This window comes from Labrus mixtus, chromosome 2 (genome assembly GCF_963584025.1).
Source record: "Labrus mixtus chromosome 2, fLabMix1.1, whole genome shotgun sequence".
NCBI lineage: Eukaryota > Metazoa > Chordata > Actinopteri > Labriformes > Labridae > Labrus > Labrus mixtus.
Window position 1 is genome coordinate 31,391,019 of NC_083613.1, and position 16,263 is coordinate 31,407,281.

General features: G+C 40.6%; 1 protein-coding gene across 6 annotated transcripts in view; it reads right to left on the reverse strand.

Moving 5' to 3' along the window:
• The window catches only part of kdm4c (lysine (K)-specific demethylase 4C), a 39,711-nt gene extending 25,478 nt beyond the window's left edge, over positions 1-14,233 (reverse strand). For all 6 annotated transcript variants that reach the window (XR_009676312.1, XR_009676311.1, XM_061061506.1 and 3 more), the window contains exons 1-10: positions 14,073-14,233; positions 11,430-11,596; positions 10,099-10,274; positions 9,817-9,931; positions 7,693-7,886; positions 3,086-3,135; positions 1,478-1,581; positions 1,115-1,252; positions 748-941; positions 162-388 (exon numbers count right to left, since the gene is read on the reverse strand). Coding sequence is in view for 4 of the 6 variants with exons in the window: in XM_061061506.1 (XP_060917489.1) it covers positions 162-388; positions 748-941; positions 1,115-1,252; positions 1,478-1,581; positions 3,086-3,135; positions 7,693-7,886; positions 9,817-9,931; positions 10,099-10,274; positions 11,430-11,573 (1,342 nt within the window). In the remaining 2 variants the exon portion in view is untranslated. The remainder of the gene's footprint in view (positions 1-161; positions 389-747; positions 942-1,114; positions 1,253-1,477; positions 1,582-3,085; positions 3,136-7,692; positions 7,887-9,816; positions 9,932-10,098; positions 10,275-11,429; positions 11,597-14,072) is intronic.
• Positions 14,234-16,263: the final 2,030 nt, after the last annotated feature.

Sequence of the window (16,263 nt, forward strand, 5' to 3'; positions counted from 1 at the left end):
AGAGAAAAGAAGGATGGATAACGGTGAAATCTACCATCAAGTAGAAAAATATAATGTCATGATATAATAAAGACTAAGGTCTCTGCTCTTTTTGTGAAGTGTCTTGAGATAAGATTTTCCAAAATAGAAAATAAGCTCACATACCAAGGTGAGTTTCTTACCAGGTAGCTGAAGGTAGTTGTGATTCTGGTTGTGCTTCGACTCGGCTTCCTTTTTCTTCTCCTTATCCTCTTCTCTGCAGGTTGCCCCTGACGCCGACCTTCGAACCTTGGGCCCGAGCGGACCACCCAGACCTTTCCTCTTAGTGCTGTTCAATGCTGAGCTGCCATCCAAGCCAACGGGCTCCTCTGTGGTTCTGAGGCGCTTGGAGCGCATACGAGAGTGGTTGCTGCTGGAAGAAGAGCGAGCGAGAGAGAGCGAGAGAGAGAGAGAGATCAAAGACGACTGCAGTGCAATCACCCAGATTACAACCTTAAAGCAATGAAAGCAAGAGCACCACTCTGTGACACAGAAGACGAGGGCGATTGGCTTTTACAGCTGACAAAAATTTCTGGCCTCAGACATTCAGTCTTTAGCAAATGCACCAAAGCCGCCACCACTGGGCACACATAGTCTTAAATTCATCATCACAATCAGATTACGAGATGCAACGACGCCACTGTTACCGTTAGCTGCAGTAGACTCGTCTCTGTTACAGTGTGGCCTAGAAAACACAAAAAAACACTGCCTGAATTTTGAATACTGTACCCTTTATTAGCGGGCTTGGTCTTGCGCCTACTCTGCAGCCAGCTCTGCAGCTCGGGCGTGGAGCCGGGAGTGGGATGTGTGTGGTCGATAGGGGTCGAATCTTTGCCCAGCATCCAGTTTGGGTAGCGGTCAGGTTGAAAACGCTTCACGAAGGGTTCCATGGATATCTTAACCATGTCTCTGCTACATGTGCACTAGATGAGAGAAAGAGAAGGAGTTTTAGCTTTCATGGCAGTGTCTACTTTCCAGCCTGAATTACCGTTTATCCTCTGCATTTTGACACTTTGTTTTTACCTCAAACAAGCTTTATTAAAATCTCAAATCACTCATTTGAGAAATAAATAAAGTGATAAAAAAGGACTTGTACCTGCGTGGCCACTTTGCCATAGTCTATCCAGCGCACAGTGGCAAAGTTCGTGGACTCGGCACAGTTGAAGCCGTGATTGAACCCAGCATGGTAGCCATAAGGGAAGGTGATCATAAACTCTCCAGCTTCCTGAGTTATCTGAAGATTTAGAAAAGTGAAAAGGCGATACAGATGAGGGCTTAAGATAGCATGTAAAAGGAAAATAAAAGAAAACTAAAACTGAAATCAGCCTCTGGAGATTTCAAGCATTGCCAATTAATATGGCAAGATAAGCTGTTGTCAGAAAGTTGGTAAATAAAAGGAGTAAGGATGGCATGAGGACGAGGCCTGAGAGTACATTTTTCAAGCGTCTGAGTTGCCTACCTTATCGAAGGGAATGCCGTACTTCTTCAGTATGGATGGGGAGATTAGAGTCATCTTGTGACGAAGGAAAGCTTCACAGCTCTTGAAGCTGTTGGGAAAGAAACCTGACAAAAACATACACAGAAAAACTTTACGCAAAGTTTTAGCCAGACAAGAAAAAAAACAGAAACATTAAAAAGCCATCATCATAATTTAACAAAGCACAAAATTATTAGCTAAGAGCTGAGGGGTGAAACATTCTTTTTTTTTTCTTCCACTCAATGATTCCCTAATTGTCTTTTTGATGACCTTCAACCTGGTGGGTTTCCTAAGGTGGTGTGATTGCCCTTAAAAACGTGTATTGCTCTTGGTGTATTGTTTTAGGACTGTTCATTGATGTGTTGATACTGCAGGGTTTAAAAGGCAGCATGAGCCTGACTACCTTCAGATAACAACTGTGATGTCTTCTCTCCGTGCTGCACGTCTAAAAGGTTTCCTGAGTCATATCACACCGTGTTCGTTTTTCTTTAGAGAAACTAGCAATTCTCATATTATTGGAAGAAATGTCTCTCACACAAGACACAAATATTTTCTTTAATACTGCAGGAAAACAAACAGTGGAGAAAAAACGTTATCTAAGATGAATGTTTTAGTTACTACACAGTCCCAATTTAGAAATGAATAACTTAAATGTATGAAGACATTTAGAAAAGGATATAATGCGTTGTTATTGTCAGAGACGCTTCTTGTCAATAGTCGAGGGAGGCAACTGCTTGGGGGCCCCCCAGGCCAATAAGGAGGGCCCCTGAGGGCTGACAAAAACTTTAAACCACAGCAGTGGCTCAAAATGTGCAAAGTTTGCAATGACAGTTGTAAACCTCCTCCAGGGACCCCCATCTGATAGCAGTCACTTATAGAAAAGCAAATGACTGAATGTTGTTCGTCTAGCTCTTAAAAATGGGGAGAGACACTTGAGTTACATAACTTCTGCACGCATTATATTATGATGTTCTTTGATATTTTGACAATTCTTCATGTTTGTATTTTGAAATTACGAGATGTTTTTGAAAATAATACTTGTTGGTGTCAGATTATTTACAACATATTTGGTGAAGAACCCTGCTACAGTGAATTGTTGCCCAGGGTCCCAACAGACTCCAGAATCGACCACTGGGAGATGCAGGTACTGCGGTATCACAATGTGTGCCTTGTTTTGCTTTTTTGAACTCAAGTAATTGTAGAAAAATCCTGATAAAACTGAGATATCATTTCATAGTGGACCGGGCATCACGTGTTGTCTCATGAGTTGAATGTGCACATGTATCACAGTGAACTGAGTCTTCTCATACCGAACAGCGTGATGTGTAAAGTGGTTTGCAAACACATGAACACTTTTCCAGTTTTCCATCAGCTCATGCCGGCAGTCATTGGCATTCTGCATCTCTGGCTGCACCGTTACCTGTTGTGCCCTCTCATTGCTGTGTTTATTATTTAATACGTTCTGTGCTTTGTTGTTTAATGCAAAACCTGCTTCTGTATGCTGCTATCATAATTCAATAATTATACAATTACCTCCGCCGCCTCCTCCTTTTATATTGAGAATACAAAGAAGAGTAATTATTCCTTTACCTGTAGCCAGACGCTCCAGTCTCTTCCCGTGCTCAGGGGGGATGGCGTACCTGTGAGAGGGAACGGATAGATATAGAGCAGACTGAATTATTTTTGACAGTGGAGCTGAAATTCTCAACATGTATTGTTCATTATGCACTGTAGCAAACACAGACAACTTTTCTCAGGCAGTCTCTGCAATTACAAGACTGCCATCAAGTGGTGGATTGAAGAATGAAGGCAACAATGCCACTGAATTGTTTCCAGTATTGCACAATGACGCAAATGAGGGAAATATTGTCATTCCTAATGTTGGAGCATGCAAACGTACTGTGCATGCAGAGGAAAACGGGAGGCAGATTGTGGGTGTAGTCCTGCCAAGTCCAGAGTGACAGAGTGACACTCACCCACCCTTTTTGTCTGAGTTATGCTAATTTAAATTCACAAACATTTTGAAGTGGTTTAAAGATCAATTCAACACATGATGATAATCTGTCCTGAAAGAGGGGCCAATGAAAACAGTCAGAAGTCGTCGTACTGACATTAGAGATGTGCTGATTGATTCACAGTGTCGACACGGGGATCGAGTTGCATCAAAGAAAACTTTCCACTCTTAAAAACTTGTGGTAACCTTGAGCCTGTGTGGAGAAGAATACTAACCTGCAAACTCTTTTTCTCTTTTGTCTAAAGCTAACTCACATTGACTGGGAGAGATAAAAAGGCACCAAAGCATCCTTTCATTTATTCAGAAGAGCTTCAACAGGTAAAAGGTTATCACAGTGTTGTTCACTATATTAGATGTCATAGGTCTATACTGATATGCTGTAGGTTTATGTCTCGTGTTTTGTTGTCCTGCTTTCAGGTACCTTATGTTCTGTCTGTCCTGTTTTAACGCATGTCTTTTGTTGTCTGGCTTTTAAAAGCTCAGTATGTAAAATCCTCCGCCAGGGGGGCTCTCAATCAAAACAATAACAAAAGATGACGTCGAGGCTAGCGGGGAATCATGGGAGTTCTCTCTGCCACAGGTCAGATTAGTGCGTCTCGGCGCACAACAAACCCTCATTTTTGCAGAAATATTTGTAAAGTCTTCTACAATCAACCTACTGGTTTCCACCTAAGGTTTTTTTTGGGGCATTTTTGGGACAGCTGAAGAGGGACGGGAAACGTCTTGAGGAGAGAGTGGGGGATGACATGCAGCAAAGGGGCAGGTCGGATTCAAACCTAAGGCCACTGCGACAAGGACAACAGCCTTTGCACATGGGGTACGCAACATAACCGCTAGGCCATCCAGCACCCCCACCAAAGGGTTAATGTAAGCATGTATGAGATGCTTAAGAGGAGATTTCTAAAAACTGAGATATCACCTTGTAATACGCTTTGGATACACATCATAGACCATATGGATTACGCTATTTTCTGTCTACAAAATGAGCCCTTCTGATTTCTATTCAGTTGAAGAGTTTCTCAAATTAAATTTGGACATGAAGCTGTTTACTTCCTGTGTCTCATTGCTGATGTAATCTGAATTGGAAACTATTTTCCAAAAGTGCCCGGCGAGAAAACCCAGGCAGTGTGACAGGATTCCCTCAAGGTTTTCGCCTAGGCATTCCATCTGACTAGCGCCATCCGCCCTCAGGTTTGTGGCGTTTCTATCATCATATCACCTGTCAGCTTAACAGAGACGGTGAGAGGGAGAGGGGGAAAAAAAACTCAGGTAGAGGTGACATGGGGAGTTGGAGGGGGATTGAGAAGAGGTGCATCTTTAAGCTGCTCCCCTCCAGGGACGGGATGTCAAAAAAAAAAAGCAGCGAGATGAAAGGGTGTGTGTGTGTGCGCTTGATGATAAGGGTATGCATAGGTGTGGGAAATTCAGTGTATGTGTGTGTGCGACTGTCTGGCTGTGACACTGATCCCTGTGGGGTTGCAGGGCTCACTGCTCTAATGAGCAGAACTCCCTCCAGGGCAAGAGGCAGCGAGAAATGGAGCAAGCCGAGCTGACAAAGAAATAAAAAGCAAACTCTATTTTGATCTACCTGCATTCTCCAGCTCAGCTGCCACTTCAACGTGTTAACCCTGAATCTCCTTAAAACACAGCTCCTCTTCTCTGAAAGAATGTGAAAGCTTTCACACATGTGCACTGATTTATTTCAAGCCGTGCCTACCGTCTCGATAACGTAAACGTTACAATGTGTGTTCCAACTTTAAAAATATGTCAATGTAGGATCTAGTTCTGGAAATCTGCCTTCAGGGTGGTTACCTTCAACCAGAGGAGAATAAGCTCACAATGAATCCACTTGGACTTGTCAGGTGCTTATGTCTACAGTCACTGTTTCTCAACCGATGCTAGTTCAAGTCTACAGTGTAAACAGCTGATTGTTCTTCTTCCAAAAAGCCAGCATCATATTCAGCCCCCTGGCCACACCTCCTCACACCCAATCAATCTCTCCACACACAGTCATTCAAAAAATAAAGCATCATTCATCAGTGAACACTTAATGCAAACTGCAAAGACGTTTAGACTTTAAAACTTTGTTGGAACTACATTGGAAGTAGTATAATTATATTTTTACTTTATTTATTTCAATTAATTTCATTTTAATTATTTTTATTCAAACATATCTTTAGATTTAATAATCTCAGTGATTTTTGAAATTTTCTATTTTAATGTTTCTTTTTTTTCCCTCTGTCCTGATGCTTTTGATGTCTTGTGTGAAGCACTTTGAATTGTTTTGTTGTTGAAATGTGCTATATAAATAAACTTGCCTTGCCCAGTAGGAGAAAAGCTATAACTATTACGACGCTCAATGGGGCGGCTGTGGCTCAGGATGGGAGACGACGCTCACACTGATATCCCAAGTTCCTTCAGCGTTAGCGGCGTGTGAATGCGTACGAACGGGCGGCTTCTGTCATCAGTGTGTGAATGTGACATGAAGTGTAGAAAGCTTTTTGAGCAGTCAGAAAACTAGAAAAGCTCGAGAGGTCGTGTCAGGTCAGCAGACAGTAGAGTTGTCACATTACCAGAAATTTTAACTTTGATACAATACTTGCAAAATCAAACAACATTGATACCTATTTGTATACCACAGCCATAAAAAAAAAGAACTCCTGGGCACCAAAAATTGCGCAATTTAGTTGTTTTTTTTCAACCTGCATATTGTGCGGGTATAGAAAGAGTCACTGAACACATACCAACATTTGACATACTGTTAATAGTAATGAAAAGCTAATTAATACAATTATTAATAATCCAGATTAAGTATGTGGTGGTTTGTCTATTTATAGTGATTCTGCTCTTAGGTGTTTTTTAAAATGTTCTTATTTAAGATATTTGATGGGCGTCACGTTTGTGTTGTGGTGTGAAGCTCCCCGTCTACAGTCCACAGGTTGGGACTAAAAGAGAAACCATACAGGGACCAGGTTACCTCACTCGCTCTCTCCTCTGCATCTTTACGAGAAGCTTAAAGGATTTAAAAGCTCAGTATTTGCCGACCTGTGAATGAGAACAGTTATCTGTGTAGTTGCTGTGACGGAGGGTGGAGCAGCGAGCAGGGAAGAGCGCGTCTTCTGAAGCAAACAAACAAAATCTGGCACCCTCCTGGATGTTTGTGCTGAGGATGTGTTGACAAGACTTTTTTTAAGAATTCAACCGCTGTGAAATAATCAGAAAATAGAATCTTATTTATCCGTATCACTGCTATAGACGGCGCCCTCTCTCTCTCTCTCTCTCTCTCTCCCTCGCTCACATCAGGCATCAGTGCATTTCATTACAATGGAACTTAAAAATGACAAGATTGTATAGTTAAAATTTAAAAAGCACGTGGCACTGAAAAGCATCAATGCAGATATGCAAAATGATAAGAATGACGGCTTCTAAGTAATCAAACCATCTGCTTGAGCCCTTGGAGAACCAGCAGACTTCACACGCCCTCCTCTCTGTCTTTAATCGAATCCCTACAGCTTCATATCGGTGCAGCTTTTCTTTTCTCATCACTATTTGGATTCTCCAGAGTACAGTCACTTATTGCAGGTGACCACCTCCTCAGTGTGCATAACAAGCACCGAGGGAACAAAACCCTGGGGCCGTATGCAACCGAAACCACTGAGTCAATCAAATGAAAGCTATGAAATTGTCTCTAATTCACCATTTAAACCCACTTCATGAAAATCAATCAGGAAAAGCCTTTAGAGGGCTGAAGATGGAATTTGCAGCCTTAAAAGTAAATATGGATACAGATTGTAAAAGGACATGTCATATACTGTTAAGTCTTCCTTATATTTATTCTATATTTCAGCTACTGGCTGGATCAGGAATAAGTCGTAGTCCAAAGAAGAGTAGTGATGTGAAGGCTTGTTCCTGAAGTCGCAGCACATATAGAATATTTATCAGTCCAGGGCGAAGGGGTTTGGGCCTTCAATGAGTTCAGTTGATTGTAGCCAGCTTGCATTAGTTGCTGTGTCTATCGCAATTAATGGTATCCATAGAAACAAGCAGCATCAGCAAAAAAAGTAGGGCACAGATAAAGGCTTTTTACTCCTGAACATAGAGGTGTTATGTTTAGTTTTGTTTCAATTTTATACTGGGTTATTATTTGCCCCCCTCCCTCTTTAAGTCCCCTCCCTTCACTCACCAAGACTTGGGCTCTCCAAAGTGCAGGTAGTTGATGCTGTACAGGTCCATATCTTCAGTGTGCCAGGAGAAAGTGGTTTTCCACATGCCGAAGTATAGATACGGCGTGTTCACCCCCTGGATCGAAACACCGCAGTCCTCCTCGATCACGTCCAAAATTGAGTTCAGGTGGCCGATGTTCCACTCCTCCACATCCTAGGAGATTAGAAGCATTAGTGAGAGAAGCTTTAGGGATCGATCCTGCAGTTTGATATGGCATTTATATTCCAATTCATATAAACAATATAAAGCACATTGTAACTCTAGAGACCTTTGCACACTGAGTCTGTTTTCTTCTTCTGACATTGACGCACGTTTAAAAAGAGCACTGCCTCTGAACATTTCATGAAGCAGATATAAATCTGTAGTTTCATTTTTTTTAACACCCACCCTGTGACAGTGAAAAACTGTATGCTATCCAAGCAGTGCAGCTGTCCGGGGAAGAGATAGTAACATTTATTCTATTAAAAAGACAAATGTAATGTTCTTCCCTTTAAAGTGCATCTGTTAAAAAGTGTGTGCTTCACACGTCAAATTTCTTAAAGCTCAGGGTAACGACTTTTTTTTGTTCAAGCCTCCTGCAACAAATTTTGTACCAACACAAGTCATTTTTTACAGTGACTATACAACATACTGTGCATCATTAATCATTAAAATAAACAAATTGCTTTACCGATTTGAATGCAGGTCTACTTTTTGAAAATCATATTAATTAGCTCAAAATAAAACTTCTTTGGGTTGGGTGAAAAATGTTAAAGTCTGGGTTTCATTGTATGATTTTCTGTTTTTAATTGCAAAACCCAACCTACGCCTCATTACATGACTTAAAGGAGCAATGTTTAACAATGCAGCAGCCAGTATGTCCTCCTTCTAACTTTAGATTCTGCTCCTGAATGCTCTGGATTTGTTTGGACCAGAGAAGGTAGGCGGTTTTAAGACACCCCCACACGGCTGTTTTGGACGTTCCTCTGTTTGTCAGATATGAGAGCAGTTATCAGGTCAACAGGTGTTGCAGCGATGGAAGCGGGCAAGAGAAGTGGTTCAGATAGAAGTGATTGTACCCGACCTAAAAAGCCTCTGCATGTTTCTAATAAGCTCCACGAGCAGAAACGTGCTCAAACTAGGATCAATATTGGAGATGCTTTTTGAAAAATGGAGAGAGGTTAGAACACAGAAAGGTTTACAGACCCATGCAGAGCTGGATAAACACTGAAGCTTCAGAGTCCACCACATGGTGACCTGAGTGAGCATCCACTCTAGAGAGGAGGGGCGGGGGGAGACAGCTCTCTACAATGTTTTGAATTTAGATTGTAGTGCCCATTTTAAACACTAGGTGTCAGAGTTACAAATTGCTCCTTTAAATTAAATACACTTATATGCAGTTTATCAAATTGATATCCAAGATTACGACGAGGTGACTTCCCTTTACGATAAAGGAGTAAAGAATGTGCCCAAGTGTTAGTACGTATTTTCATGAATTCATTCATCATAATAATTTTGTGTCAACCATCTCAGAATAATTCTTCTTTTAGGTTTGTGAAGCTGTAATACATATGTGTAAGAGACCTCATAGCAGCAGAGTTATATTTGGTTTGGAGCCAAGTGTCCAAGTGAGCTGAAAAGGAAATGTGACTCTGAGACTGAAGAAATGTATATGTCTGATATTTAAGAGTCAAGGTGATGTCTTCTTTCTAGCCTTTTAGAGATGAACCGAAGCAGCCAGGAATGTGTGGACTGTACCTTCTAGCAGAATATAAACAACACTGTGAAGATGAAGACACTTTGCCCATGATGGCCAATGTTTGCCAGCTATAGTAAGATCTTGGTCAGCATGGGTCAGCGATGATCCGCACCTTGTCAGCCATGTGTGTTGTGTTTCTATGTTGAGTGACCATGGCTGAATAAATCCTAAAAAGATCCACAGTCTGTTTCACGATTTCATCATTGTCCACTGAGTACAGAAACAACCCCCACCCAACACCAAGCTTTACTACACTGATCATAGGGATTTTATAACCTGAGGGAGAAATACACGTTAATATACAGAGAAACACACAACAGAAGAAAGCAAAGAAAGACCTTCTACCTCATCATACAGGCTGCCACTGACATCAGCACCGTATATTGGCGAGACGAAGGTGAGGTTCTTCCAGTATTTCCTCTCGAGATCTTCATAGTTCAGGTAGCGAGGTGTACAGTACCTGCAGAGGAGAGAGGCATCATATTTACTGTAAAAACGGATCACAGATTATGAACCACTTAACTCCAGATTGAATTAAACTACAGCTGTGGAAATGAATTTTCATTAAAACTTCTTTGTGCATTCATTAAACAAATATCACATCACGTACAGCTGCACAATACTCACATGTCACTGTTAGCCAACCGCCTGAACTCCTGCACACTAAGGGGCTTTTTCTGGATGTTGTACTGAGTGAAGAGCCCTGATTGGCCGGCCACCATCTGCTGTATGGGAGCGTCTATCATCAGATCGTCTATGTCGTCATAGGTACGACGGGGCTTCCAGCCTTTAGGAGGAATCACCTGAGGGAGAAAAAGAGGAGGAGGGATTGTTGGTCGACATCAAACAGGAATGACATGCAGTACTCTAGGTTACGGTTACCAACCCAGTGGCTCTTCCTGCATCTTATCCCACCCCCCTTCTATCCCGTTTTCAAGCCCGGCGCAGTTTTGGCCAATGACTGTATCGTCATGATCCTGAGATTTACCGAAGATTTCTTGCCACTGTAACTTCTGCTGCTTTGCTAAAGCGCTCACAATGAGTAAGGTCTTTTACCTGCTTTTTTGTAAAGCGTCTCAAGGTAACACTTGTTATGAATTGGCGCTATACAAATAAAGATTGATTGATTGATTGTAAAAATGATCCAATACGTTTTGATACTACGCGTTTTACGACAATATAATCTGTTACTTTAAAGGTTTTCTTTTTTGGGGCTTTTGTGTCTTTATTGGAGAGACAGGAAGCAGGGAAATGACACTCAGGAAAGGAGCCACAGGTCGGATTCAAACCTGGGCCGCCTGCTTCAAGGACTGCAGCCTGTGTACATGGGGCAAACTACCACTTGGCCACTGGCGTCCACCAAACTCTGTTATTTTAATGATCGATTGTATCAAAAAGTCCTGAAGCTTTAAAGAACGTCAGCTCTTCAGTTCTGTTTTTAAATCAAAAGCTGTAACAAAGAGAGCTAAATTATATAAGCAATGTTTGGGTAGAGAAGCCAACATCGTTGTGCTATTTAGACAATGTGGCTGCATTTAAAAATAAAATAAAAACAACAAATTACCCAATGATGGGTGACTTGAATATGTGTTTTTGTTGTCATGGTCAGGAAACAGGTATCGATATTGATTTTTACTAGAATCATATTGAAGTTTAAAAACCTGGTAAGGTGACAACGCTAGAGGCAACAGCAAAATTAATCTAACACACTCATATTTTACTCAGCCAGACAATTAGGAGTGGTAAAAACGTCTTTAAAATGCAGACTACCAGGTCGCTAGTAGCCTAGTGGTTAGTGTGTATGCCCCATGTGTTAAGGCTAAAGTCCTCGAAAGCAGGTGGCCTGGTATCAAATCCAGCCAGTGGATCTTTTCCCTCATGTCATTCCCCACTCTCTCTCTCTCTCTCTCTATCCACTCTCCTGTCTCTTCAATAAAGACATAATTAAGACTACTTACTTTAGCCAGGCCTGCACGGTGTGCGCCCTGAGACTCCATGTAAACCAGGTACTGGTTGAAGTTTTGGAACTCTTCCATGGTGGGCCTGAAGGTCATAATCTTGCAGGTGGGGTTAGCAGGGGTGAACACCTCTGCTCCCGCCATCCTGCCACCTCACCAGGTCAAACCTATAAAAATAAAAAATAAAAAAATACAACTTATTTAGAAAATTAACTTTTAGGATCTTGAAAACATTTAGTGAGGTAAGAATTACAACATGTTCCAAAAAAAAATGCAATGTTCACATTTTAAACATGTCAGAACTAAAGATTAGACAAGCTACTAAAAATCATATAAATCTTTTCTTCACATGAAAAGATTTTGTAGATGCTGTTGACTGAAACAACTTGGGTCGGGAAATGGAGGGCCGCAGGTTTTTTTTTTTTTTTTTTTATTACTTATATTTTATTTGCTTTTCTTAATGAGGATACATCAAAATAAACACAGTATATAAACGTTGGTGTCAGTTAACAATGGACAGTTTAGCCTCCTCTTAAATATTCTCTTCAGACTTTGTGATGGGTTTTAAAGTCAGTCCACTTTTTCCATTTTCCTTGGCATGCAGATTGTTGTAGTCTTAAATTGTGTGTAAAGTTCTCCATATCATGTAGTTTTTCAACAATGTCCAACCAGTTTCTCCGAGTGTGTGTGTGTGGGGGGGGGGGGTCCTCCTTACACCACTTTCTTGTTATAGCTTTCTTTGATGCCACCAGTAGTATTCCAGCCAGGTATCTGTCTTTGCTTTGTATATTTTCCTGTGTTAAATTTCCCAGATACAGCACTTCACATGTCTTAGGAAGTTCATAACCTAAAATAGGGCCGCAGGTTTAAGTCCCAATGCAGACCATAATATAGAAGTCGGTCTGGTAGCATGGAGAGATGTCAGTGCACTTCCCGAGTACTGCCTGAGGCGCCCTTGAGCAAGGCACCGACCCCCAACCCGCTCCGGTGCACACCCTGCGTAGCAGTGTGTAGCAGCCCCACACTGACATCTCTCCACTAATGGTCCCGTGTTGTGCATGAGTGTGAGAAGCATGTCTCTCAATAACAATGTTAAAAACAGAATGTCCCAGGGCGCTGGTGGCGCAGTGGTTAGTGCGCGCGCCCCATGTATGGAGGCTGTCGTCTCAAGCGGGCGGCCCGGGTTTGCTTCCCACCTGTCATTCCCCGCTCTCTCTCCCTGATTTCCGACTGTCCTATCTATCCATTAAAAGGCACAAAAAGCCCAAAAATAAATCTTTAAAAGGAAAAAAAAAATAAAATAGAATTTCCCTCAGGGATTAAGTGAAGTATAAAGCATATCCAATTTAAACATATATAGATTTTGTAATTCAATCTCTCAATAAAAGGCATAAAAAGCCCTAAAATAAACCTTTAAAAAAATATACATATTTCACTGTTTATGTGCAATTAATCTAGAATCTTTTTTCTTTCTTAGATGCACGTGAACTGGTGTGAGTTGTTGCGTTAAAGCACAAGGCAGCAGGATTTACGTGTCAGTGACAACTCCGCCACAAGATGGAGCCACAGATTCAACAAATGTCGATTTGATCCTTTGATCCTTACCGATGCCAACAACCCTTGTCAGATTTTTGTCCCATCCACCCATCCCACTCCCAACTCTGGTCTCTCCTGAGCCCCCTCCCCAGACAAAGAGATCCCACTGCCACCGGAGTGAAGCGGCTAAAATTTAACCCAACTTTAAACTCAACTTTGCTGCAAACAAAGATACAAAGGCGTCCGACTTGATGATGTAATATGCATATGCAAGCTTAAGCAAGATTATGCAAACACAAATAATCAGCAGTAGTGTTTACTCACCATGTTTTAAGACTCTTTGTTTAGATATTAAAGATTTTATTCACAACGTGGATAATAAAAATGAGGGATATTCGGCCTGTTATTTCTACAAAAAAAAACCCACTTAGGATAAATAAATCTAATTTTAATTAAGGTTTAATTTGCATTATTGCATGAGCATTGCTCTGTTGATCTTTGTTGTCTACAGAGTGAAGCTAACTAGCCAACATGTTGTTGTGCTGCAAAGTAATGGCTTAACAGATCTCGCTAGCTCATCTGATTAGGTTGATTATATTAAGATATTAACACTTAACGAGGTGCTCTTTTGATGTGCATTTCTCGTGCGTTTGTGGGCTGCAGTCATGAGCACTTTAAGGATAACTTCGCTGCTAACTATAAAGCTAACCTAGCTCCAAAGGGGGTTTAAATGCCCCTCGCAAGGTGGCTGCAGACAGGGCCGTAGCTAACTAGCTTTCCTCGCTGGGTGACTTTGCATGCGAACAAACGAGTCTTGAGATTTGTTTCATGTGAGTGTTACCTACCTGTAAAGCAAAGGCTTACCAAAAGACAGCTGGACAATGACAAAGCACACGACGCGAAACAAATTGGCGAAAAACGCGTGCCAACTTATTCAGTGGGCGATGCTAGCTGCTAGCTGTTAGCTGTTGATAGCTCGGCTAACTCTGCACAGGAGTCACGAAATGTAACCTGCTGTCTCATAAACTCGGTGCTACAGGAGCTTCTGTGCGCTTATTTCGCTTGTACAACGCATAATGTTTCATAAAAAAGTATTTGTTTTGTTACCTTGATAGAGAAATACGGGTTGGTGTTGTTGTTTATCCCCTTCCTTGTTCGTCCAGCTGATTCACATGACAGCTGCTCTGCTGCTGCTGCTGCTGCTGCTGCTGTGAAGAAGAGATGGTGCGTTCAGGGACACTAAACTGTTTGTCAACGTGCTCAGAGGTTCAGATGGAGACTGTGTGCTATGCTGGATTTATCCACATACTGTGAGATCTGCGATTCAGATGCACTGATCCACTGAGACGATACCAATGATGGGGAAGAAAAAACGCACCTGCCTGCTGCTTTTCCCACATTAAACATTTTTACTCTAATGTCAGACACATTTTGTTAAACTCTAGATGTACCAAAGTACCCCCAAAGAGGGGAACATTTTTATTTTGTGTGCACAAGTTATTATCTTGTGCAAGACAATTATGTTGTGGTAACAAGTTATTATCTTTTGCGCACAAGACAATTATTATCTTGTGCGCACAATTAGATGACACCTTGTAAGAACAAGATAATTATGCTGTGCACATAATCTTGTGCTTACAACATAGTTATCTTGTGCGCACACAAAAATATATTAAGTGCACAAGATAATAACTTGTAGAAGACGTTTTTTTTACTCTTTGGGACTTCAGGGACTCCACAAATTATCTTGTGCACAATTAGATGATATCTTGTGGAAACAAGATCATTATGTTGTGGTAACAAGTTATTATCTTTTGCGCACAAGACTATTATTATCTTGTGCATACAATTAGATGACACCTTATGAGAACACGATAATTATGCTGTGCACATAATATATTACCTTGTGCTTACGACATAGTTAAGATAAGATAAGATAAAATAATCCTTTATTTATCCCACACTGGGGAAATTGACATTGTTACAGCAGCAAAGAGCAAAGATTGCAGACAAAAAGCGAACACAGTACAATTTAAATTAAAAAAAAAGAAAAAATAAGAATGTACAAAAAAATAGATGCTAAAAAATTGATTTAAAAAATAAAAAATAAAAAATAGATCAGCTTATCTTGTGCGCACACAAAAATATATTAAGCGCACAAGATAATAACTTGTAGAAGACGTTTTTTCATCTTTGGGACTTCAGGGGCTCCACAAATTATCTTGTGCACAATTAGATGATATCTTGTGTGAACAAGATCATTATGTTGTGTGCACAAGTTATTATCTTGTGCAAGACAATTATGTTGTGGTAACAAGTTATTATCAATTGCGCACTAGACTATTATTATCTTGTGCGCACAATTAGATGACACCTTATGAGAACAAGATAATTATGCTGTGCACATAATTTATTATCTTGTGTTTACAACATAGTTATCTTGTGCGCACACAAAAATATTAAGCGCACAAGATAATAACTTGTAGAAGACGTTTGTTTTACTCTTTGGGACTTCAGGGGCTCCACAAATTATCTTGTGCACAATTAGATGATATCTTGTGGGAACAAGATCATTATGTTGTGGTAACAAGTTATAATCTTTTGCGCACTAGACAATTATCTTGTGCGTACAATTAGATGACACCTTGTAAGAACAAGATAAGTATGCTGTGCACATAATTTATTATCTTGTGCTTACATCATAGTTATCTTGTGCACGCACAAAAATATATTAATTGCACAAGATAACAACTTGTAGAAGACGTTTTTTCTTTTACTCTTTGGGACTTCAGGGGCTCCACAAATTATCTTGTGCACAATTAGATTGATATCTTGTGGGAACAAGATCATTATGTCGTGTGCACAAGTTATTATCTTGTATATAAAAACCATTCCAGGGACAGGTGTTGCAAATTAGCACTATGATACTTGCGTTGGATTGTTGTTTGCAGTTTGTCTAATGTATGTTGTATCCGTCAAAAAAAAAACGTAAACATCATATTTACCGTGTGCACACCCAAAAAAATATCTGGGACTTCAGGGGCTCCATAAATTATCTTGTGTGCACAAGTAATCATCTAACTTGTACGCACAATATATTAACTTGTGCTTACAAGTTAAAGTAGCCTATACAAAAGCAAATCTATATGATTTTTCTTAAAAGTATGTATTTTTCAGAGAAAGTGCTTCAGAGATTTTTTTGTGGATATTCTCCAAAATTTACGAGTAAGACATGATATGCAACTTTGTAATTTAAAGAGTAGACTTATGTTTTGCATTTCGTTGTGCTTTTTAGAAA